Genomic DNA, 25,454 nt, shown 5'->3' with positions numbered 1-25,454 from the left:
AAAATTGATTTCGAAAATTTTTGTGGTACTTATGAAACAATATACTGAAAATTGGCATTTGACTGCAAACTTCGAAGGCCGATTAAAAAAAAATTCGAACTAACATAAAAAAACGGCGCGATACGGGTCTTCTAATTTCGCCTCTATTTTCACCCGCCAAGTCAAAAGCAGATGTTGCATTGTTTGTTGAACGTTTTTTAGATAAAGCTGAAGCAGAAACCAGAAAGCGAGTACAGTGCATCCGTTCCGATAACGGACTAGAGTTTGTTAACAAAGACGTGGCAGAAATATTTGGTAGAAGAAAAGTGGTTCATCAAAAATCAACACCATATACACCAGAACACAATGGCCGCGCAGAAAGCGACATGAGAACAATTATCGAAGGTGCACGGTCTATGATTCACGCCAAAGAATTGAGCCTGAAATACTGGGGTGAAGCAGTGAACAATATCGTGTACACTCTTAATCGGAGTGGTAAATCACCATTTGAATTGTGGTTTAATAAACAGGCTGACTTGTCTGTACTTCGAGTTTTTGGATCGGAGGTTTTTGTGCATATACCACAGGAAATGCGAAGAAAACTTAATGCGAATTCCAAGAAAGGTGTGTTTGTAGGCTACGAGGAAAACTGCAAGGGCTATAGGGTTTGGATACCTAATTAAAGAAAAATTGAAGTATCAAGAGATGTTGTAATCAAAGAAACCTGCAAAGCAGCCGCAAATGTACACGAAGAACACGCTGAAGCAGAATCGCCAGTGGAAGAACTAACTACGAATGCTGACAAACCAGAAACCATAACTAATAGATGTGACAATCACGATAGCGAAGATGCAACTAATCAACCACAGATACGTAAGATCATGACACGTTCGCAAAGAAGATTGAAAGTAAAGCTGCACTAAGCTATGCGTATGTTGCTGAAGCAGATGAGCCGGACTGCTATGAGAAAGCAGTGTCTAGTAACCATTGTGCGCAGTGGAAGCGTGCCATGGATGAAGAGTTTTCATCGTTAATAACAAACCAAACCTGGTCCCTGGTAAGTTAGCCTACAGGTAGAACAGCGATATCTAACAAATGGGTCTACAAAGTTAAGCGTGGAAAAGAAGGTGAAATTGAACGTTTTAAGGCGCGTGGCGTCGATCGTGGCTTTTCGCAGAAGTTTGGTACTGATTATTTCGAGTTGCCAAGTTTACGTCAATTAGAATGATTTTTGCCATGTCAGTTGAGCTTGACATGGTTGTAAAGCAGTTTGATGTAAAGACAGCGTTTCTCTACGGTACTCTAAGCGAGGAAATTTATATGCACCAACCTACTGGTTACGAAGATGGAACTGGCAAGGTGTGAAAGCTGAATAAAAGTCTTTATGGTTTAAAGCAGGCATCGAGATGTTGGAATCAGATATTTACTCAGATGCTGGAGACTTGTAATCTAAAAGTCAGTGCAGAGGATCCATGCGTTTTTATCGGGAGTTTTAACAGTGCGAAATTAATTCTTGCAATTTATATTGACGATGGCATTATAGCAGCGCAGTCAAAAAAAGCACTTTGTAAGCTGATCGATCATCTCACGAAAGACTTCGACATTAACGTTTTTGAGTCGATATTTTACCTGGGTATGGAAGTTTTCAGGAAATCTGGGAAAATATTTATTCGACAAAAAGCATACGCAACAAGGGTGTTGGAACGATTTGGAATGCTCGACGCCAAGCCTGGTATTTTATACGAAAAAGTTAATAATTTGTCTTTGACCTGCTTCAGGAATTCGGACTTTGCTGGTGATTTGGGGGTAAGGCGATCAACTGGAGGTTATGTAATCATGTTATGCGGCGGTCCTATTTCGTGGTCATCAAAAATTCAGCAAACAATTGCACTCTCAACAACCGAAGCAGAGTACATGGCCGCTTGTGAGTCAGTAACAGAACTAACTTCGGTTCGTCGATTATTGGAGGATATGTCCGGAAATCGCACATTACCAGAACTTAGTTTAGACAATCGAAGCGCAATTAAACTGGTGAAGAATCCACAATACCACAAGAAGACCAAACATATTGATGTCAAATTTCATTTCATCAGAGAGGTGTATGTCAACAAAGGCTTCACGCTCAAGTACGTGCCAACAAATACACAGCTGGCGGATATTTTCACGAAGCCTTTAAAGAGTTTAAATTTCAATAATTTTAAGTCACTCTTGAAAGTTTGTTCATTTTTTGAAAATGAATAATCTGATCAATGAAAGTGTTAGGCACACAAACAGCTGATTGTGTGCTGTGTTCATTGCATCATTTTATTCTTATACTCATATGTATATGCGTATAATAAATTCGTTCATTCTCTTTTCTCATCTGTAAGCGTAAACACACGACTTTTTATTCAAAGGAAAAGAATACACTTATTGGGAGTTTACAAATTGCTGAATTTGAAAAATTTTCGCATCAGAAAACACAATGTGCGGAAATTGACTGCTTTCGATCAAGCGAAGCAGCTCCTCCGCTCTCTCAAGTCTGACTTGTTGCTTCTTGGTGTGAGATCATGCGCCTTTTGGATCTTGTTAGACTTGGCTTTGAGATCGGTTTGTAGTATGCGGTGGATGCTACGGTCAGATATTTTCAGTTCTTTCGCTCAAGTCGCTTCTTCACTTTTTGAACCATTTCACGTGACGTTGCAGTCTTTTGATGACCACCTCCGTGACGTTCCGCGATGCTACCTGTATCATTGTAACGAGTAATGGTGTGATAAACAACAACTTTATTTACTTTAAGGTGCTCGAGCTCACGAACAATCGTTGGCTATGATTTTCAGCCAAATATAATGCAATCACACTATTGCGTTTGAAATCCATTACTGAATTTCTTTTTTCGCGCTTGTAAACAATACTCTGGACTGTTATTTGGCCACCTAACAGACAGCTGATGCCCGTGCATAAGCTGCGCGAGCGGTCTGAAGCTGGTTCCACTTAGAGTGCCGGACCCTGTATGGTTCTGACCTTTATTTCACTACAAAAAATGACTTGAGAATTGCTCACCCCAGCAGTTTCCCCCATACATGTATGTAGAATGTTACTGCTGCTTCAACAACATAGCTTTACATCTTCGAGTCTAATCGGATCGAAGTCAATCGAATTTGCCTCAATGACTTTTTCTTCGTCCATATTTGTTTTCCTCTGAATTTTCGTCTAACTGTTACTCAAACAGGCAGTGAAGGCCAATCCCACATTTCAATCACATATTTCTGTTTCCACTCTAAACACTCGGCTTAACGAATCGTTGTCTTCTTGTAAAATCCAAGGTTGGCTAGTTCTACCAAACATCTTCGCAGCTGACGGTAATAATGCTTTTTGGTAAATTTTAATAATCAAAACTGCATTTAAATTGGCGGTAACAGAAATAAACGGCCAAAAACTCTTTCAGAGAGGCATTCCAAAACAAGGTTCATGTTCGATGCTTAACAAATCATTGAAGTTGTCGATTATCAGCAGTGCACCTGGTCCGACGTAGGATACTATTCCCGAAAGGAAGACTCATCCGTGAATATTACGTTTGCCCAATCCCGTTCTGAATTTGCCTTAGCCCATGCAAATTTTATTTCAATTATGTGATTATGAGAGCAGCAGTTTTCTGATGTGCTCCATAATTTAAGGTCGTCTGTTTGTAAATGTCCACGAATCGTGTCTTTGAATACATATACATATATCACATTTGCTTACTACTTGGTGTGCTTCGTCACAAACAAACCAATGATCTGCTGATCTTGCTTTGGAGGGGTATTGTTCTTTTTGGACCTCGTCCGGGGAAGTCGTCAACGTTTTTAACTGCGGTATACCGTTGCACCTAGAGGGTTGGTGCGTGAAACACAAAAAATTAAGAAAAACATTTTTCTAATACTGGTCCCCAATCGGTAGGCAATGACAAACCTCCGAGTGTATTTCTGCCATGAAAAAGCTTCTCATAAAAATATCTGCCGTTCGGAGTCGGTTTGCAACTGTAGGTCCCTCCATTTGTGGAACATCAAAACGCACGCCACAAATAGGAGGTACAGCTCGGCCAAACACCCAAAAAGGGTGTACGCGCCAATTATATATATATACATATATATACATATAATATATACCGTTGCACCCATTTATTTATGAATGCCTTAGACGTCTTCAAATATTTTGCTGCAGATGTCCGTGACTTTGTTGCTGCTTCAAATCGATTTTCATATGCGGAACTCATTTTGTAAAAACAATGTACATATTCTAAATTTCTCACAAAACTAACAAATTGCACAACGCGTATTGGGATAGAATTCACCTATTAAGCAGCATTTACATTTTTCCTAATCGATCTCTTGGTTTGAACTTTGCTAGTCACGCTTGCATTAGACAGACTGTTTATTGATAAGCATGTTGTTCTCCCATTTCTGAAATGAATGGCAATCCTTAGCCTAATATAAGTCGTTCCCATAACGTATGCGTGACTGTTAAGAGAATTTTGTCTTGCTGATTGACCTTGATCGATTTGCAAAATCAAACAAAATGAACCAAGTCACAAAGGTTGGATGAGTGAGAATAGAGCTACAATAATATAGGACTTCGTCGCATAATAATCATTTGAATCGAAGCTACGATTTATTAGATCTGGAATTTATTTTCAAGACATGTATACACATTTAGGGAACAAAGTATTTCGTTAATTGTATATTTCCCAAAGCTGACCACAAGCGCAATTGTTAAACTACGAAGAGCATAACAGTTTCCAAATAATAATATACCTATAGTCCACCTATATTTTCATTGTCTCCGATGGGTTTAATTCTTCATTAAGCTTATATGTAAAGGGTCTTTCAAAAGACACGGCTCGATGTTGTTTTTCAGGTTTCATCTGCTTTTGAAGCATCATTTTTAAGATATCTTATAACCATAATATATACTAAATATTTGCCATTAAATGCCGAAATGAAATTATTATTTAAACTCACTTGAAAAATTTCTAGTGGCTAACATTGTAGTAAGAATAGCTCCCTTCAGTTTACGACGAGCATTGAATTTCTTGAGGCAGTCCACAGTTTCTTGGCGATGAACCACTGAGGCCACACGTTCTCTTTGCTGCAAGTAAAAATAACTTCCTGATACCAAAAACATTACACCACCGAAACCATCAATACTTACGCAAATCCAAGGATGCTTCAACGCTTCAGCTGCGGTTATTCTCTTATTGGGATTGACTGTAAGCATTTGATTTATTAAATTTTTTGCTTCCGGTGTTACGGTATCCCATTCAGGCGATGGATACTATTGTATAAATGAACATTTATAATAATTATTGTATGAGTACACCAAACATGTTAACATTCTTACATCGTATGCGCCAGCCTTTATCTGTGAATAGAGACGATGTTGATCCTCGTCCCAGAAGGGCGGATAACCGACTAGTAAAATGTATAAAATAACTCCTACGAATTCAAGAAATAATGTTTCAATTATGAAGTTCAAGATGTATGCGATTAATATACTATATCTATGTTATTAATAAACATCTATTATATGTACATTCGAAACCATGCTGAATTAAACAACATTTCAAAACCGAAACAATGTTACTCGACGGTTATCATGTGTGAAAATTGAGATTTTGTAATGAAGAAGAACAAAGGCACTAACTGCTCAATAATCTTTTTATCATATTTATAAATTTGGTAGATCTCTACGGAGACGATTTAGAAAAGTAATGTCCACAAGCAAAAGGCATTTCGGTAATGCGGACGCCGGTAGTTACGAAATTATAAAAAATAATTAACCGTACCACGAATTACTGGTGAAATTTATCTCTGCTTTAAACATAAGGACGCAACCTCCCACATAGCAAACGAAACAATGGAATTGTTGAAGACGAAATTTAAAAGGAGTTATCTTAAGCCACAACAATGGGAATTGACCGCCAAAATCATGCGTTATTACAAATAAATTTAGCTTGGCAAATGGCATCGAAAATTTAGCAAAAAATTATAAACAAAGGATAGAAATTGAATTAAAAAAACCAAAAATACGAGGTGGTTATTTGTCGGATGTACATGTTTAATATTCAAAAATTATAGAAAATATTTTATTTAAGGTAATAGCAATTGCTAGGTTCACACTTTCTCGTCCATTTGACAATTTGTGGACGTCTCGAAAGCTTGTACCAGTTATTTCGAAATCACATTCGTTAACGCAAAAAACTTGCTGAGAGAAAGCGAAATTTCGGCATTTCGCTTGGAGCGAAAGTTGCAAATTTGTGGCGGGAAAATTTTTGCTACCAAGACGAACATATGATTTGTGATCGAATGGTTGCATCTTAGGTCACAAATATATTTAAAATTATAAAACTACAAAGGCATGCATGCGATAGGTACAATAACTAAAGAAATAAACAAATGTTATTAAATTAAATTTCCTAGATTAATTTAATCGATTTAATGAATAAAGGTACTCTATGAAAGAAAATAAGTTTATTTATTTATCTTTTCATTTGTCTTTGAATGGATACATTCTTACAGACTATGCTAATGTACAATACATACATAGATTAGTAATTACTAGATTAGTAATTAAACGATGTAAGATGGTTGATTAAAATGCCATACGGCCATGTAAAATCAGCAACAGAAGAATTGAAAAACAAATTTAAATCAGCACATGTCCTAGAAATCAGAACATTCATCCCGTAACGCAGGGGCACTCTCGAGCGCAGTCAAATCCGACTGATCCCAAACAGCTGTTTTAGCAGCTTGTTTGCAAATTCCTCTTCCCGTAAAAGTTTGTATGATTCTCTATTTGCGGGTGTAAGATACTTTATTCTCCGAATTTTGTTGCTTTGCTAATTCTGGCTGGTTTTTTTAAACGTACACTCCTAGCTAAGAACTCTGTGTGCCATGAAAAAGCTCCTCATAAAAAATATCTGCCGTTCGAAGTCGGTTTGATACTATAGGTCCCTCCATTTGTTAAACAATATCAAGACGCACGCCACAAATAGGAGCTCGGTCAAACACCCAGAAAGGGTGTACGCGCCAACTATATATATGTATATAAGATCTCTGTCTTGCGGTAATAAGTCACTTTGACAACACTTTAACAAAATACGTTTAAAGGTATATGTTGTCTCTTTCAGCATGATGACAAGTACTAAATAATTTCATTTATACTTAGTCTTCCCATAAGTTTTATGGAAAGGCGAGAACAAATTTGCAAAAAAAATTTCCGTTATTTTGTTCGCATTGCCTATTTACAAGTTATATTAAGTATCGTGGCAAATTTCGCTTGTTAACAATGGAGTGCAGAGCTCAGGAAAATCGCATTGTAGTGATTGCATTACGTAAGTGTAGTAAACGTGCAAGTCAGATTTACGAATTGCTGAAAAGACTTAATATTACCGCACGATCAATCGTTTTTTCTAAGCTTTCAGTAAAAAAGTTTTATAATTTCATATCTATAACGGACTTAACTTGTAACACAACTTATGGCAGGACTAAGTACTTAGAAGTTACGTATGTGCTAAAATGTAAAAGTGAAGGATGCGATCGTCGGCAAATGCGTCACGCCATCAATGTGGGGTAGGTGTTGTAGACGACGCCGTTAAATATACAATGCAATTTATAATTTTATTCATTCAATTCATTTTTAGTACTTTTTTTAAATCAAAGTTTTATTCAAGAGTATTATTCTTAAGTGGTTATTCTTAACGGTTGCTTTTTGTTTACAAAGGCACATCACAAAGTGACAGCATATTTTGTAACTTTGGATACACACAAATTGATCGACCCAATACCGCAACAATGAAAATATGTACCTTCAGCTTAAGAGCTTAACATAAATTACTGAGTTTGATGACCACAAAGACTCGCCTTATGTATGTGTGGTAAAACAAACATTTAATTCAACTAAAATACTTCAAAGAAATTTATAAAAACTTTTTGTTTTATCCAATTTCTTATATGCAAAATAACTACTTTAAGTATTGAAACATAATAATTCCAACATATTTTTCTTCTTAAGAAACAGTTATACACACATAAACATATCCATGGCTTATTGACGTAATCGAGCTCATAACAGCGGTTTGTTTATAAGAAAACTGAGATTCTATTTGTGATATACGAAAAAAATGAACACAATCCTCGCTCATGTTGCCTCGTTGCAGTCTAAATCATAGATGACTAGATAGGAAACTCTTTTTCTCGTGAGAGCTTTGAAAAATGTGCACTTTTTATAACATTTGCCAATATTGCCACACCGGTAGAAACATGAATTGGGTATTTTTGAACCAAAAATTGGGAATTTTGCAGTTTCCACACCACCATTGAGGTTAGTATTTAATTGGTGTGCGATTGCCCAATAGCCTTATATCACTCGTATACACCTACATATACTAAAAATAAGCACAATTCGTATGAAATATGTACATAAATAAGCAAAAAATTTAAAAATGTATATGTAAATGAAATTATTTAAAACTGAAATTCAAAAGTAATTTAAGAATAAAACATAAAAACATAAGTTATAACTAAATACATGGCCTATTGAGATTTTTTAATATAACACAGAAAGTGGGTAACAAAAAAAAATTCTCAAACAACGAACAGAATAAGTTAAAGCAGATTACCTTTAATCTTTGTAAAATATCTCAAACCCAAATTCAATTCCCTAACCTACGCTTTTCAACCATAGAATATTTACGTATATACAAATTTACATAAACCCACACACAGTTTTCAATAAAATTACATTATGTACATAAGACTAATTAAAAGTAGAAGTCGGAAAGGATATAAGAGGCTTTGGAAAATTCTAAAACTCCCTTCAATTTAAATTATTACGTTTCAATTGAATTAATTTTAAGACACATAATTACAAATATTTATTCGCGTCATTTTTGCATTAAGCAAAAACGAACTGCTTTCGTTAGTTATTCTTGGCGCGTTTTCTCTGGCAGTCCGCCATTTCGCCTATCAGCTGTTCAAAATCCCATAATGTGTGAATGCTGCCAAGTCTTGAAACGTCCTCATGGGCGCGCTCTCTCTCAAAATGAAAGAGTTTCCCATCTAGTTATCTATGGTCTGAATAACGACTGATTGGACGAGCTGTGAAATAAGCGGGCAGAACTCTGTTGCCGAGTACCCCGTGACGTTAACACGCTTTTATTAGCTCGGGTTGTATGTATGTATGAATGAATGTAACGGAATCTTTGAGCTTAATTTTCACTGGCTTCTAAAAATCTGATCGACTTAGAATTTTGCACACCTATCAAGGACAGATGACAATGCAATAATTTGATAAAAGTTTTCCATTATCCTTATTAGGATTGCCAGGACTAATATTTTCTTTTTTAGATCTTCTGTAGAAGAGTAAGAAAGACAGAGCTAACGCGCGGTCTAAGCATGCCTGTACTCTCCGAGTTACTCTTACTGATTTCGGGAGTCTACGACTTACTCTTTCGAATTCGAACTTGCTCGGGCACGCGGCACTGCAGTACGAATAGAAGGCTAAAACGTTCTCATGGTAGTTGCATTCTCACTTTGTATAGTCTTAACACATGCGTAGATACTACAAGTCTCATACACGCAAATTTACTCTATTCAATTTTCATATAAGATGAAATAATTTTCATATAAGATGTAATTGTAATGTGTAATGTGATAACTGCATACATTTGGATTTTCAATCGATAAAAAAGAATTTTAGGATTCCAAAATAGCAATCGGAACCCGGCATACACAGATGTTTTCACGTAAACTCATAAAAAATCAATGACTTAACATAACTAAACTTAAAATTTCTACATTAAGCAAAGTGTTAGGAAGTTAAAAAAACTAAAAAACACGCTTTTATTGCCAATCGAACTAAAAAGTAGAAAATAAAAAATAGTTAAAAAAAACTAAAAAACACGCTTTTATTGCTAATCGAACTAAAAAGTAGAAAATAAATTTTAATGACAAAGAGATCTATAATGAAGTAATAGCAAATCGAACGATCAGTCATAGTCAACTAGCTCAGAACAGAATTATAACAAAAATTAAGATACAAATAGAATAATTCAAATTAGAGTTAAAAACGTGGGATGCATTTTGCTTCACTTTCATAACCCTCTATACATAGGTAGTTGCCAATAGAATAATTGTAATATTTACTATATCAAGCATCCCTCGCTTTTAACTCTAATTTGAATTATTCTATTTGTATCTTAATTTTTGTTATAATTCTGTTCTGAGGTAGTTGACTATGACTGATCGTTCGATTTGCTATTACTTCATTATAGGTCTCTTTGTCATTAAAATTTATTTTCTACTTTTTAGTTCAATTAGCAATAAAAGCGTGTTTTTTAGTTTTTTTTTAAATTATTTTTTATTTACTATTGCTGAATGCTAAATCAAATAATCTATCATCCTTGAGTCAGAATGAATAAAATACACGTTTCTTAGATACACAAAAAATGTAGTCAAACCAGTTACCGACAAAATGTTATTAAATTCTCGTAAAAAACGAAGTGATGCTCTGCAAGGACGTGTTTTATCAAAGAAAACACAGCAGATGAAGTCTAGTGGGTAAGTCGCATGGAATAGTGCTTTCCAGATAAATTGCTCTATCACCCCCTTAGCATGCTTCACTCTGTGCAATGGTGCAGTGTTAACGCTGAAAGACATGTTTTCGCTTTGGATATTGCGAGGTTCAATTCGGTTAATTGTAGTCGGTGTGTTGCCTTTGAATTTAATTTTGGTTTAAAAGCTCATACCAAATTACATGAGTTAATGATTTCTTTATACAGGAGTTGGAAATGAAAAAAACTACGCATAACTACCACAGGAAAAATTCCTTGTTGTGGAAACTTGTAATGTTTTGTTTGCAGAGGTCAAAATCATAATGACAAGAGGTTGATATAGTTAGTTAGGTGATATATTTAGTTATTCATACATATAGCCATGGATAGTATGTGCGAATTCAAAATTGCGATGCATAACACATGAGCTGAAAACGATGGTTTGCTGACTTCAAACATGGGCATAGAGACATCGATGATGCACAACGTGGTGGACGTCCGAATGAGGCGGTAACACGACAAAAAAATATCCAAAAAATCGTTTTGAATGATCGAAAAGTGAAGTTGCGTGAGTTAGCTGACATCCTAAAGATATCAAAAGAACGTAGTGGTTTTATATTGCATGAGCATTTGACTATGAGAAAGCTCTACTCAAAGTGGGTGCCGCGTTTGCTCACTGTTGACCAAAAACGAGAACGTGTTGATGATTCTGAGCAATGGCAAAACTATATGAATTGAACTTGGAATTGCTCCCAAATTCATCGTATTCGCCAGATTTGGCTCCCAGCGACTACTGGCTATTCGCATACCGAAAAAAATGCTGCTCGAATGAATCGCTTAAATCGAGGCCTGTTTTCAGGCAAAAGATAAATCGTTCTACAAAAGTGGTATTGGAATGTTAGAGCGGCGCTGGAATGATTGCGTTGTTCTTAATGGAAATTACGTTGATGAATAAAGCTAATTTTGAACTAAAAAAACGTGTTTTCTTTGTTAGAACCGGAACTTTTCAGCCCATATGCTACACAATGATAAGTGCACATAGTTATGCTATGAGGTAGGTATACTAGAGTTAATACAGCAAGAAAAGTACAAAATGTTTTCATAATTTTCCTGACAAAAGCATGTAGTATACACCTTACATATGTATGTCTGATCGTGTCAAATCTAGATACTTCAGCAAAATCTACACATTGTATATGGCTGTCGAAATTATTTATTAGTTAGCAACGATTTGGGTGTGCCATATTCACATGCAAAATTTCATTTTTTCATGCAATGTTGCATACTCATATGCCGGATACAATTAAGTTGTATATTTGCTCGCTTACCGCATGCCCATATATCTACTGATTTGCCATAGGGCTCCTTTTTCAACACCTCTGGCGATAAGTAGCCAGGGGTGCCGGCAAAACCGAACCATGCCTGATGGTCGCCCTGAACTTCAATGGCGAGGCCAAAGTCGGCGAGTTTTACAGCTGCACCCTTGGCTTTACTAGCTAATAGTAAATTCTCTGGTTTCAGATCACGATGCACCACACCATTCTGATGGCAATGATTAACCGACTCCAAGATTTGTTGAATGCAATGCGATGCATCTGCTTCTGAATAAAACTCACGCGCAACAATATCTTCAAATAGCTCACCGCCAGTAACACTGTAATTATAAATTAAATAAGCGCATTACTTGCACTTTTGTTCTATGTAATAAGTCCCTACATACACATATACATATATGTGGTCCTACATACTCACATGTGCTCGCATATATAAAATATACTTACAGATCAAAGACCAAGTAATGGTAGTTTTCTTCTTGTATACTATCGTGTAGTCTAACTGCAAGAATAAAAATGTCAATTTAGTTAAAATTGTTCGAAAGAAAAAATACTTAATTTCGAACTATAGAAAAATGACGCTGCAATAGCAACTATGAGCAAATATTATGCATATACGTGCGAAAAATTCTCGTAAGAAATCTTGGCGATTATTTTTGAGGCACCAAAAGTAACTCAAAAATTAATCCTTTTTTACATATTTTAGGTTTACAAATATTTTAAGTATATATTTAACTAAAACGCTCTTTAAGTACTTCTTCTCTTACCGATATTAGGATGGTGCAGCTTTCTGCAAATTCTAGCTTCCCTCTCTAATTTTTGGAAATCTGTAAAAAAATAACATTCTGTTTAATTTAATTTTATTTCTTAAGCCTATATTTATTATGTTTACTGATGTTGTTTATTGATACTGACGCAATACATAAATATAAAAAGAACTAGAATAGCTAGCCCATCTCTAAATGAAATATTACAGTATTCATTAAGGGGGGGTAGGGTTTTTAGGGTAAAAAAATCGATTTTGGTTTATTTGAGAAAATGAATGTACATAATCTCAAGAATGTTGTGTCCAAATTTTAAGTCAATCGGTGCAAAACTCACAAAGTTAGAGCATTATAACCGTTGGCCGCTCCGACTCGGCTACCTGCTATGGTCGAACTTTAAATCGATTTTCTGGAAAACGACGTTTTTTAAGTCGGTGGACACTTTTTCTCTGAATCTACCCGACCGATCTTCCTGTACACACTTTCTCTACATAATTACCGAGGTAACCCTGGGAGGTTTTTGTTTTTTTTTCAATTTTTATTTATTTTACAATAAACAATATTATGCGATTTATCGTCTAAAAATCGCACTTTTACATCAAATGTTAAAAAAAATTGAAAAAAATTTTTTTTTTAATAAAAACTCGACAGGGTTACCTCGGACAACGGATTACCTAATGAATACTCTTTGATTTTTTGATTTCAGATGATCCAATGCTGAGAAAAACTGTCCACGGCAAATTGCCTTTTTTTTGGAGACGTCTGCGTAGATCTGCTGTCAACGGCTCAATTTTGTATATTTTCTTGTGAAAATTTTTGAAAATATTTTTGAAATATGAGTTTACAGTATACTAATTGGATAAATAAATTTACATGAATCATCTTTCCAAAAAAAATTCATAAATAAGTGCATATTTTTAGTGGAATTAACCCTACCCCTCCCTTAAGTAAGTAATAACATAGAGCCACAATCTAAAACCAAAATTATTTTTGGCACCCCATTCCTTCGCAAACATACATGAAAAGAAGAGAGCTCCATATAAAAGTGGGCAGAAATAGGAAAATGGATTGATTTTGCTAAAAATGTGTTCTTTAATAGATTAAAGTACTCTGAACCCATAAATCAAATTTATTTTTAATAGCTTCTATATTTTCGATTAAAAATATTTCCATCAAAATTTATTATTTATGCCCGCTCAGAAGCGCCCGAAGCGAAGAACGTGCCGTGCCTGGCCACAGAAAAATAGCACAATGCGCTAAAAATACTCCAGAGTTTGGATCCGTTGAATAAGCAAATTGTAAATATAGAAAACCTCCATGCAAAAAAAGCCGTACTCTAGCTTCAAAGTAAATTTCTAACAGATGCGATATTTTTTGTGAAGTATTCTATATTTCCCAATAATTTGCGAAAATAAAAAGGAGCTTTGAGACTCTTATTTATTTTTCTTTTTTTCATTTATCAACATAAATTACAAAAAAAGTGTCCACTCATTTCATTGTAATGCAAAAACAAAAAAACAAACACGTACAGAGAATTCACGACTCATCTTAAATGATACATTTAAAATTCCGCTATTTCCGACGCAAGTTTCTAAAAACGAAATTGTATTTTTAGCATGCGAGAGTGTGTAGAGTGAGTTTGAAATAGAGCAATATTAAATTTTAAGTACGCTTGTTTCTTTTTTTAAACATGGGACCGCGTACTTTGATAGAAAAGTGTGAGTTAATTTTGGAGCATTTCAAAACACAAATGTGGTATCGTAAAATATTTGAAATTGTAAATTTGACCGCTTTATGCATGAAAATCGTGTAGTATATGCATATTGTAGTAGACGACAAACTTCAAATAAAACTTCAGGGGTTAGTACGTTAAGTGAAGAAAAATCCAGCAACAAGCGCTCCAAAGTTAACTGTAATGTCCAACACGGATTTAGGTAAGATTTGCCACCCAGAAACTGTGCGAAAGTACTGAGAGAAGCAAATTTAAATAGCAGAATAGCCCGTAATAAACTTTTCGTAAGTGCATAGAATGGAAGTAAGAGATTACAGTTTGCGCGTGACCATCTAAATAAAGCCCCAGCAGTTTGGAGAACCGTACTTTTTGCAGACGAGGTCCAAATAAATTTATTTGGAACGAATACCGGACCTTCCATACAGCGCGAGGCCAATACGGTGCTCAAACCACAAAACACAGTGATGACAATGTGATGTATCTCAACAATTGGAGTTGGAAGTTTGACCTTTATCGAAGAAACAATAAACAAATATGTTTATTTAAAACTTTTGCGAGAAAATATGGTTAAAAGCGCTAGAAAATTACAAATTTAAGATAACTTTAGCTTTTATCAAGATAACGACCCTAAACAAAAGTCACAAATAATACAAACATGGTTAATATATAAATGTCTCTACATTTTTGAAACTCTTGTACAAGCACCGGATTTGAACGTCATGGAAAATTTGTGGTCAAAACAAATCTAATCTTAAAAAGGCGGTACTTGTAGAGTGGAACCAAATGAGTCCAGAACACACAAAAACAAACAATTGGTTGACTCCAAGCCACGTAGACTTCAAGCTGTAATTGATACCTTAAAAGTTTAAAAATTAAGAAACAAATCGTTGCTCTTTTTCAGTTGTATCATTTAAGCTGCGGCCGTCAATTCTCTGTATGTTTTTTTTTTTTCTGCATTACAAAGGCGAGCTTAACTCCTGGGGCCGCAGGCTGTGGCCTAGGTTTAAAGCCACGTAAAACAGAACTTATGCTTTTCACCACCAGATATAAGGTACCAACTTTTACCCTACCAAATATTAACTGACAAACTCTCTCACTATCACCCAGCGCAAAGTACTTAGGGGTAATTCTGGACTCCAAACTAAGCTGGAAATTAAATGTTGAAGAACGGGTAAGGAAGGCAGAAATTGCTTTATATGCCTGTAAACGTATGCTTGGAAGAAGATGGGGTCTTCAACTTAAGCATACATTATGGCTGTATAAGACGGTTATACGACCTAATTTATCGTATGGTTCGGTAGTTTGGTGGACGGCTCTAGGGAGAGAGTACAATACCAAACTACTCGGCAGAATGCAAAGATCAGCCTGTACAATAACGGTCGGTGCCATCAGATCATGTCCTAGAGAGGCTCTCAATTCACTGACACACGTTATTCCAATTGACCTACATATTAAGAAGACGGCAACCATGAGTGCATTTAGGTTAAATGAAGTGGGTCGCTGGAGAGAAAAAACTTATGGTCATGCTAGTCTATTATTGCGACAAACTCAGTTAATCTGGGTGAGAACTGACTACATCGTCCCGCCGGTAATATTCAACAGGAATTTTGCCACTCTCTTTCCTTCTAAGGAAGAATGGAATACGGGATTCTCTCTAAACCACTTCGACACTACAGTCTATACGGATGGAAGTAAAATGGGCTGCGGTGTTGGAGCTGGTATATATTCTCACAGACTTAAAATTGAGAAATCTGTGCGTCTCCCTAATACCAGCACTGTCTCCAGGCGGAAGTACTGGCAATTGGGGAAGCCTGGAGGCTACTAATCGCAGATTTCTCTTTTAAGGGTAATATCGCTATTCTCTCGGATAGCCAAGCTGCAATCCAGGGCCTGGGTTCGGCTACAACAACCTCTAATGTGGTGGAACAAAGTAGGAATAGCCTCACCTTCTTGAGTGAAAACCATAAAGTTACCTTAATCTGGGTCCCGGGACATCGGTACATTGAAGGTAACGAAAAAGCATATGAACTGGCAAGAGGGGGATCTGCCATGAATAACGCTATTGCCGAATCGGTATTCACAGCATTAGGTGCAGTCAAGAGTACAATTTCCCAAAAATACCTCCGAATCGCGGACTGTAGGTGGAAAGTCGAGACGAAATGCAAAATTAGCATTAAGAAGAATGAAACGACGGGACGCCTGGAGACTAACGGCAGTCATAACTGGCTTTTGGTCTATCGGAGAACAAGCAGCCAAAATGGGTATCCCTCACAATACATACTGTCACAGTTGCAAACAACCGGAGAAAAAGTAGACAATCTTCCATTTCCTCTGTGAATGCCCTGCCCTATGGAAGGACAGAATGTTAACCCTGGGCCAACCGCTGTTCGAGAATCTCGAACAACTATCTGGCTTAGACGTTAACAAGCTAATAAGGTTCCTTAACCGCACCGACTGGATATAGTTATGCTGTAAATAACCGTTAAACAAGTTGGTAACGAGGATGTGGCAACAAAATGGTGCGGAAGCGCTAGTTGGATTCTGAAAGAATCACCACTTTAACCAACCAACCAACAAAGAATTGAGTGACACTTTTTGTATTTTATGTTCACAGATGAAACAAAGCAAAATAAATAAGATATCTGCATACTCTGTTTTTTTTTTTTTCATTTTCGCAAAGAATTATGAAATACAGAAAACTTTATAAAGAACTAGTATCCGTATCAAATAAAGTGTGAGTGATTGAAGATGAGTGCATAGCTACGGTGGTACAGGCACTTCCTATGACAAAAATTCTCGGTTTACAAAATATTTTTGCCTTCGTCCAGAAAAAAAAGCTTATGGACGGCTCAGGTTTTATGAATGAACGAACGTTACTTTGAGAAATATGCACTTGAGTTAATGAATGAAATATTTTTCTTGTATTAAAAAACATTTTAGAATGCTTGGCGAAAAAACGTCATCGCGCTGTGCATGTTGGTGCTTCTGCGCTTTATGCTGTCCACATTCTTTCCTCGATAAAATTGTTAACTTCGAAATATGAAATTGTCGCACATTTGGTGAACCGTAACTTTTTTTTGCTGTGGAAAGTGCGGTCCGGTCCTTACGTTAATAATTAAGTACATATACTGAAGAATCGCATGTGGCTATAACTTGCCGAAATGAAGAGTCACGCAGTTATCGTCGCTATATGCGTAAATCACTCCGATTCGATCATAAGGTTCGCCGTGGATTGGAAGCTTCAGGCGGAGATGCAGAACGTTCTGACACTGTCTGATATTCAGAATTTATTTAACAAGTGAGGGCACTTCCGAGAGGGCTTAATGTTTCTAAAATGTTATCCGTTGAGTTATCCATGAAGGTCTCCAGTATAAATCCTACGTTATGTGGCGGACGTTGTAGCCGAGTGGGTTGGTGCGTGACTATCACTCGGAAGTGTTCGAATATCAATAAAACACCCCCGACACAACAAGAAGTACACCAAAAATAAGAATAGGAGCTCGGCCAAAGACCCTAAAGGGTATAAGCACCAATTATGTATATGTATATAAAACAAACAATTTTGACCTAGACCAAAAGACCAGCCGCAGAAATGGCAGATGACTATGTTCAAATCCTACAGGGCTTTCTGTTGTCATGCCCACGAAGTTTCCTGCCATTTTATGGTCTTTGGTGTTGTGAGCAACAAATGGCATGTTATGTCACCCAACTTCTTAACACAAGGACTACAAGTGAATTCTACTGCATACACATAACCCATTAAGTCTGCGTACACCACACACATATTTTTAAATTGATTAAAAACACAATAAAAGTTATAGTAGAAAGCATATTTTGTTTATTTATTCTTTCATTACATTCTCAAGTTAGAAAAGAAAAGGAAACTAACCAAATTCTTCACTTCATTGTTTACATAATGATATGTAATTGCAAGAACATGTAAACACAACCAGAACCAACCAGAAAGTCTGCGTAGAGCTCGGTTTTACAGCCCGCTACTTTATTAGAATTTTTTTCGGTTTTGCGCACTTTTCGTTATTTGTTATTATAATTGATTGGATAGCGATCAGTTGCACATTTCATTAAGAAATGGTAATAATAAGAAAAATGAAACCGAAGGAAAATAAATTAGGTATCAGAAAGAAAAATAATTATAAAATTGTGGAAAGATGGAAACAGTTTCCGAAATATTAGCAAAGCTCTTTGGAGAACGATTTCCTATGTTCATCGCGTAGTAAACAATTACAAGCAAACCAAAATTTGAACATATCAGAAAGTCTGATTGTTTGATTTGGCATATAAGAACATTTAAAAAGGAATTTGGAACAGAGAGCCGAAAATCTTGGCTTATCAAGAACGTTTTGATTACAACAAGATAATCACCCAAAACACCAAGATGGCTAAGCTTTGGCTCATGTAAAACGATCAAAAACAAATCCAAAATACCCCCACATTAGCCCGATCTCAATACTATTGAGCATCTGTGGGATCTATTAAAAAACAAAACTCATAATAAAAAGTAAGGCGGCTTTACGAAGTGTTGTCTGGGCAGAATAGGCAAGGATTACATTTGACGAAACATAGAAGTTAGTAAACTCAATGCCAAGTTGAATGAAGCAATATCGTGGCTATCCAAAAAATATTCATTTTCGTTTTTGTACATTATTTATAAACATTTTTCCATACGTTTTAAAACTATACGCAGACTTTCTGGTTGCTATATTTACATGTTGATGCATTTACTTATAGTATGTAAACAATAAAGTGAGGAATCTTGTTATTTTCCTTTGCTTATGTAACATAAGAATTTAATGAAAGAATAAATAAATAAAATATGTTTTCAACTATAAATTTATATTGGGTTTTTAATCAATTTAAACATTCTTGTAAGGAGTACGCAGACTTTGTATATCGATGTATGGAGCTTAGTTGATCGTGAAAGCATCCACATATCAGCATTTCTTCTCTGAAGGCTGCAATCAATATCGTAAGGAATATTTGATTCGGGTATGCAATCGTTTACGGACCCAGATCGGGGAGGTTATTACAGCTGATGAAAATTTTATAATATAGAATGTTGGGTTAAAAGATCCTGAAGTTTCATTAAATTTTGTTCAAAATAAAAGCTAATTTTTTCTACCGAAAAGTTGTCCTAACCAGTACAAATTGGCGAAAAAAAAATTAACTGCCATCATACAACGATTTTCAATAACCGTTATTCAATGGGATTTACCGAAAACTTGGGAGCCTGGGTGCCTCACGAAAAAAACAAAGACAGTCGCCTTGAAATAGCTTCTCAGCATCTCCTTAGTGCTTTTTGTACCGAATCAAACGGCAGATGAGAAATGGTGCCTATACGATTACATCAATATGAAGCAAAGAAAGGAACCCACTCCTATCTCCATATCTCCAGGAGATATGCCAAAGCCGAGAGTCAAGCCGGATCTTCATCCATAGAAAATCGTGATATGTGGTTGGTGGGACTGGGAGGGTACGGTGCACTGGGCAATGCTCGAAAAGAATGCCACGGTCAAGGAGCTATATATTGCCCAACTACACTGCGAGAATCAAGCTATTCAACTGAAATGTCCTGTTCGACATGGTTTAACGCTAGGCCCCCCGTTGCACAAGTCGGCATAGAAGGACTATATGAAGGGCGTCACTTTCGATAGCAAAGAGGTTCTTAAAAACTGGCTTAACTGGGCGATTTTTGGGGGAACGGCATTAACAAATTGGTCGAGAGGTGGGAAGAGGTTGTACACAGCAAAAGCGAATATATAATTGATTAACTTATTGTTATAATTATTGTTGTTTCTTGTTTTAAGTCTACTTGAGCAATGACAATTCGCTTTATTTATATAATTCATATTCACGTATGCTTGATGCTACTAAAGCAGGTATGTTATTATTACATGTTTGCTTATTCCAGTATATTTCAACACTTCCCCTGAATGAGCAATCACATAATCCAAAAACAAGAAATTACTTTTCAATAGTTACTTTGAATGAACAATCATAAACTACATAACTTTATCTTCACATTACAATAATATCATTAAGTTTGCAAGTCACTAGAATTCAAGGTATTAAAAAAAAACTTAGCAAAAACTTACACATCACATATAAATTCAATTTACTCCAAGACTTTTTACTAAATTTTCATGTTTTACAATAACAAGAGATTTCGTCAGGATATCAGCAAACATTTCATTTGTAGGACAATAAATAAGTTTTACATCACCACTTTTAATCTTTTCTTTTACAAATTTGCATTTTATGTCTACATGTTTTGTCCTATTAGAATATGCGTTATTGGTTGCTACATGAATAGCACTTTTGTTGTCACTATATAAAATCATCATCTTAGATACTCTTCTGGATAACTCTGCTTCTAATCGCTTAAGCCAAAGAGATTCCTGAATCGCAGCAACAATTGACATGTACTCGGCTTCTGTAGATGATAGTGCAATAATCGTCTGCCGCTTTGTAGCCCATGAAATTGCACCATTCTGACACAAAAAAACATAACCCGTGGTTGATCTTCTATCATCAACATTGCTCGCCCAATCAGCATCGCAGTATCCAGCAAGCGCGTCACCATTTTTCTTATATACGATACCTTTATTTATAGTACCCTTTACGTAACGTAGCACTCGCTTAACAGCTTCCCAGTGTACTTTACCAGGATTCTGACTGAATCTGCTTAACATATTTACAGCGAAACAAATATCAGGTCTGGTAACCTGAGCTATGAAAAGTAATGCACCAACTGCTTCCATGTACGGTACATTCGCCATATATTTTTTCTCGACATCATCTTTTGCACACATATCCAGTGTTAACTTTTGATTCGGGTTAGCAGGAGTTTTTACTGGATTACAATCGAGCATACGAAATCGTCTCAGAATATTTTCAATATACTGCGATTGGTCGATTTTTATGTCACCATTCACTTTATTTCTCGTTACATGCATGCCCAAAACTGATGATACTTCGCCAATGTCTTTCATCTTAAAGCTCTTCTTTAACTTTGCTTTAGTTTTGTTTAGCATTTGCACATCATTTGTAAATAATAACACATCATCAACGTATATTGCAACGATCATTATTTGATTCTCCTCTATTCTGAAATATATAATATATATTGATCAACGTCGCTTCTTGTAAGTCCAATATCAACTAAAACATTATTAAGAGTTTCGTTCCATATTCTGCTTGATTGTTTTAGACCATAAATTGATTTCAAGAGTCTACATACCTTTCGAGTACCGTCTTCAAACTTACGTGGTTGTACCATATAGACCTCTTCTTCAAGTTTTCCGTTTAAAAATGCGGTGACAGCATCCATTTGGTGTATCATCAACCCATGGATCGCAGCTAAAGCTAGTAGGAAACGAATCGATGTGTACCTGACTACCGGTGAAAACGTTTCTTCATAGTCAATGCCCTTATTTTGACTATAACCTTTGGCGACTTATCTGGCTTTGCGGCATATCACTTCACCATCAGCATTTATTTTTGTCTTGAAAACCCATTTGGATGAAATTGCCTTTTTGCCGGCTGGCAAATCCGTTAATTCCCATGTTTTATTTAACAATAAGGAATCATACTCTTTCCTCATTGCTAGTTTCCACTCGTCAGCATGCACAGATGATAACGCCTGCTCCGGAGTATCAGGATCTTCAGTAATTTCCATTTCTTCAACATCACATGCAAAATTCGCTTGTTTATTTCTGGTGGAACGTCGAAGTTCTAATTCTGCTATGGTGACATCTTCTTCAGGAGTATACGTAATATCATTCGCATCATCATAATCACTGATTTCATTATCAACCTTCGTTTCATCTGACTCATTTTCAGCTTCAATTTCTTCTATATTATCTTCATCCTCGTCCACTTCTATAATAGACAATTCTAAGTCTTCTGCAGCAGTATTCATTCGCTCAGCTACTCCGTTTTGTTCTGATGTGTATGGAGAAGTCTTTTGATGAAGAATACCGTGCTGAGACATATATTTTTGAAACATATTGTTCACGTATTCTTTCCCATTGTCAGTTCTTAGCATTTTGATTTTTTTACCAGTTTGTTTTTTAGCCAAATTCTTGAATTTTGAAAATTGATCAAATACTTCTGACTTTTTCTTAATTGGGAACGCGAAAATTTTCCGCGAATAGTCATCGATGAAAGTTAACAAATATCGTGCACCCGAGTACGATTCAACTTCCAATGGTCCCATTACATCCGAGTGAATAAGCTCCAATAATTCATTAGCGCGATGACCACTTTTAGGGAACGGCAAACCCGTTTGTTTCCCTTTTACACATACAATGCATTTCTTATCGGTGATGTTTTTACATTTTCTAAGCCTTTCGACGAATTTTTAACTGCAATTAAGTTTTCACGGCTTATATGGCCTAACCTTCTATGCCACAGTGCAAAGTCATCATTATATTTACATAGCATTGTACTTTCTTGGTTAATTTTACAATTTAATTGATATAAGCCATTAACCAAATTCGCGTTTGCTATCAATTTATTTTAGTCGTTAAAAATCTTGCACACATCATTTTCGAACAATACTTTATTTCCTCTCGTTGCCATTTCACTCACTGACAATAGGTTTGCACAAATATTTGGTACATAATCTATATTATGTACAGTGACGCTGTTTTTGTTAGGCATAATCACATTAGCGGTACCTGTGTATTCAACTTTCAATTTACCATTGTTTGCAAGTGAAATTTCTTTATCGCTCTTTCGCATATTAACTAATATGTTTTTGTTATTAGTTAAATGCACAGATGCGCCTGAGTCAATGTACCAATTACTGTTTGTATTTGAACGGTACTTTTCATTGTCTGCAAAGAGAGATGCAAGAAATCCGCTACCATTAGTATTGTTGTTCTTGTTAGTACTTACGTGCGTTTTTTTATTTGGGCAGTTACGACTTATGTGACCAAATAAATTACAAGAATAACAGCGAATCTTTTTCTTGTTGTTGTTTTTTTTCACATGCATTACATTATTTTCCGTATGCATGTCAAATTTAATATCTTGTAACATCAAATTTTTAACGACGTCGACGCTCAGCTGCGTTTTGGAATTTTCTACAGCTAAAACAAGCGCCCTATATTCATTTGGCAATCCAGCCAACATTAATGATGCGACAATTTCGTCACCTATCTGCAACCCAGCATTATTCACCTTCAATGCCGTCATTACCATTGCGTTGATATAATTCTGCGTAGACTCGAAATCCTCCAACTTGTTGTTTCAGCAATTCCACTTTTCTCATCAACCCGGTATCCTCATAAGCAGCAACCAAAGCATCCCATGCTTCCTTTGCAGTTGTTGCTGTTGCAATATGGGAAAAATTGCACGATTCGATCATCATGGTGATCTCCGCCAAAGCTTGCTGATCCCTTTCAATCTCCGCTGCCGTCGCATTGACACCTAGACTTTGTTCGACCGGCTTCCAGCACTTCTTGATGATTAAATAAGATTTATCCAGCCGCTTCCACGTGTCGAAATTTTCTCGACCACGCAGCTTTTCAAAAACTAAAGCTGGTGCAGCCATTTTATTTAATTTCGTTGCCAAGAGATTAAAAAAAACAAAACGCACAAGACTCTAATAAAAGTGTTATTAAATTAAAAACGCTTATTTTTTCCGTGTGTAATTTTCGCGTGTCAAGTCGCCCATAACCTAATAAAGAGGGTTTTCTTCTTGTCTTTCTTGTTTTAAGTCTACTTGAGCAATGACAATTCGCTTTATTTATATAATTCATATTCACGTATGCTTGATGCTACTAAAGCAGGTATGTTATTATTACATGTTTGCTTATTCTAGTATATTTCAACACCTTAAATAAAAGTCTTCGGAAAAAACGCTACGAATTTATTCCCCAACCCAATACCCAATTGGCGGGCGCCGTAGCCGAATGGGTTGGTGCGTGATTATCATTTGGAATTCACAGAGACAACGTAGGTTCGAATCTCGGTGATTACCAAAATTAAGAAAAACATTTTTCTAATAGCGGTCGCCCCTCGGCAAGCAATGGCAAACCTCCGAGTGTATTTCTGCCATGAAAAAGCTCCTCATATATTAAAAATATCTGCCGTTCGGAGTCGGTTTGAAACTGTAGGTCCCTCCATTTGTTTAACAACATCAAGACGCACACCACAAATAGGAGGAGGAGCTCGGCCAAACACCCAAAAGGGTGTACGCGCTAATTATGTATATATATATAATACCCAATATAATAAAGCCAAACGCACAAGTTTAGATTCACCAGCGACAGCAACAACTACAATTACTATAAGCAACAGGACCTGTCCCCTCAACCATCGACCAGCACGAATCCACCAGGTAACGATTGAAAGATCGTCGAACCAAAAACCAAAGACTTCGCGATAGCTCAAGTAAGCTTAAAACCTTCCAAAAACAAACAAACCTAGACGAGTACTGGCTTGGTAACGCTGAATCCTCTGAAAACAGATTTTCTCCTTTGGATGTTCATGTAAAAAAACCTAACGCTAAACCTCAGGAAAAAAACCCCAAGCCCACTCCCATATTTTTGGACAAAGTTAATATAAATAATTAAATCAATATTTCACCGTTGATGAAGGTTTTAGCAGAAACTGCTCCTAAAGTTATACTAAAAATATGCATCCTTCCATTCGCACCCAAGAAATTTTAGAGGAACTAAAAGATCTTTGCCACACAGCTTTAAATACCTTCAACATCAAGCACAGAAAAAACCTCTCTCTATATTCATTATTGAGTTGAACCCAAGTCCGAACAATAAAGAAATTTATGACGCCAAATATTTATTCAACACAAAAATTGTTTTTGAGCCCCCACGTCCGAAACGCGAAATTCCTCAAAGGGCTAACTGTCAGTAGTACCGTCACACTAAAACCAGCTACGCAGAAAACCCGTCTGCACTAAATGCGCTGGAGTCCCCGTATCCACAAATTGCTCGGCCAAAACGAGAACAGATGACGTCAAAAGCGCCTTATGCGAAGGAAAACATCCAGCGAATTACAAAGGCTGCACGATATATAAGAACCTTCAA

The 25,454-nt window shown here is 36.2% G+C and overlaps 1 protein-coding gene across 2 annotated transcripts in view; it reads right to left on the bottom strand.

Annotated features, from left to right (window-relative positions):
* LOC128870433 (calcium/calmodulin-dependent protein kinase type II alpha chain) overlaps nt 1–25,454 on the bottom strand; it is a 341,402-nt gene that overhangs the window by 87,932 nt on the left and 228,016 nt on the right. For both annotated transcript variants that reach the window (XM_054113062.1, XM_054113063.1), the window contains 6 exons: nt 12,651–12,710; nt 12,331–12,385; nt 11,878–12,203; nt 5,338–5,432; nt 5,149–5,271; nt 4,959–5,085 (listed from right to left, as the gene is read on the bottom strand). In XM_054113062.1, coding sequence (XP_053969037.1) covers nt 4,959–5,085; nt 5,149–5,271; nt 5,338–5,432; nt 11,878–12,203; nt 12,331–12,385; nt 12,651–12,710 — 786 coding nt within the window. The remainder of the gene's footprint in view (nt 1–4,958; nt 5,086–5,148; nt 5,272–5,337; nt 5,433–11,877; nt 12,204–12,330; nt 12,386–12,650; nt 12,711–25,454) is intronic.

The sequence above is a fragment of the Anastrepha ludens genome, chromosome X, assembly GCF_028408465.1.
Source record: "Anastrepha ludens isolate Willacy chromosome X, idAnaLude1.1, whole genome shotgun sequence".
NCBI lineage: Eukaryota > Metazoa > Arthropoda > Insecta > Diptera > Tephritidae > Anastrepha > Anastrepha ludens.
The sequence above is the reverse complement of the archived record's forward strand: the minus strand, read 5'-3'. Positions and strand labels throughout refer to the sequence as shown.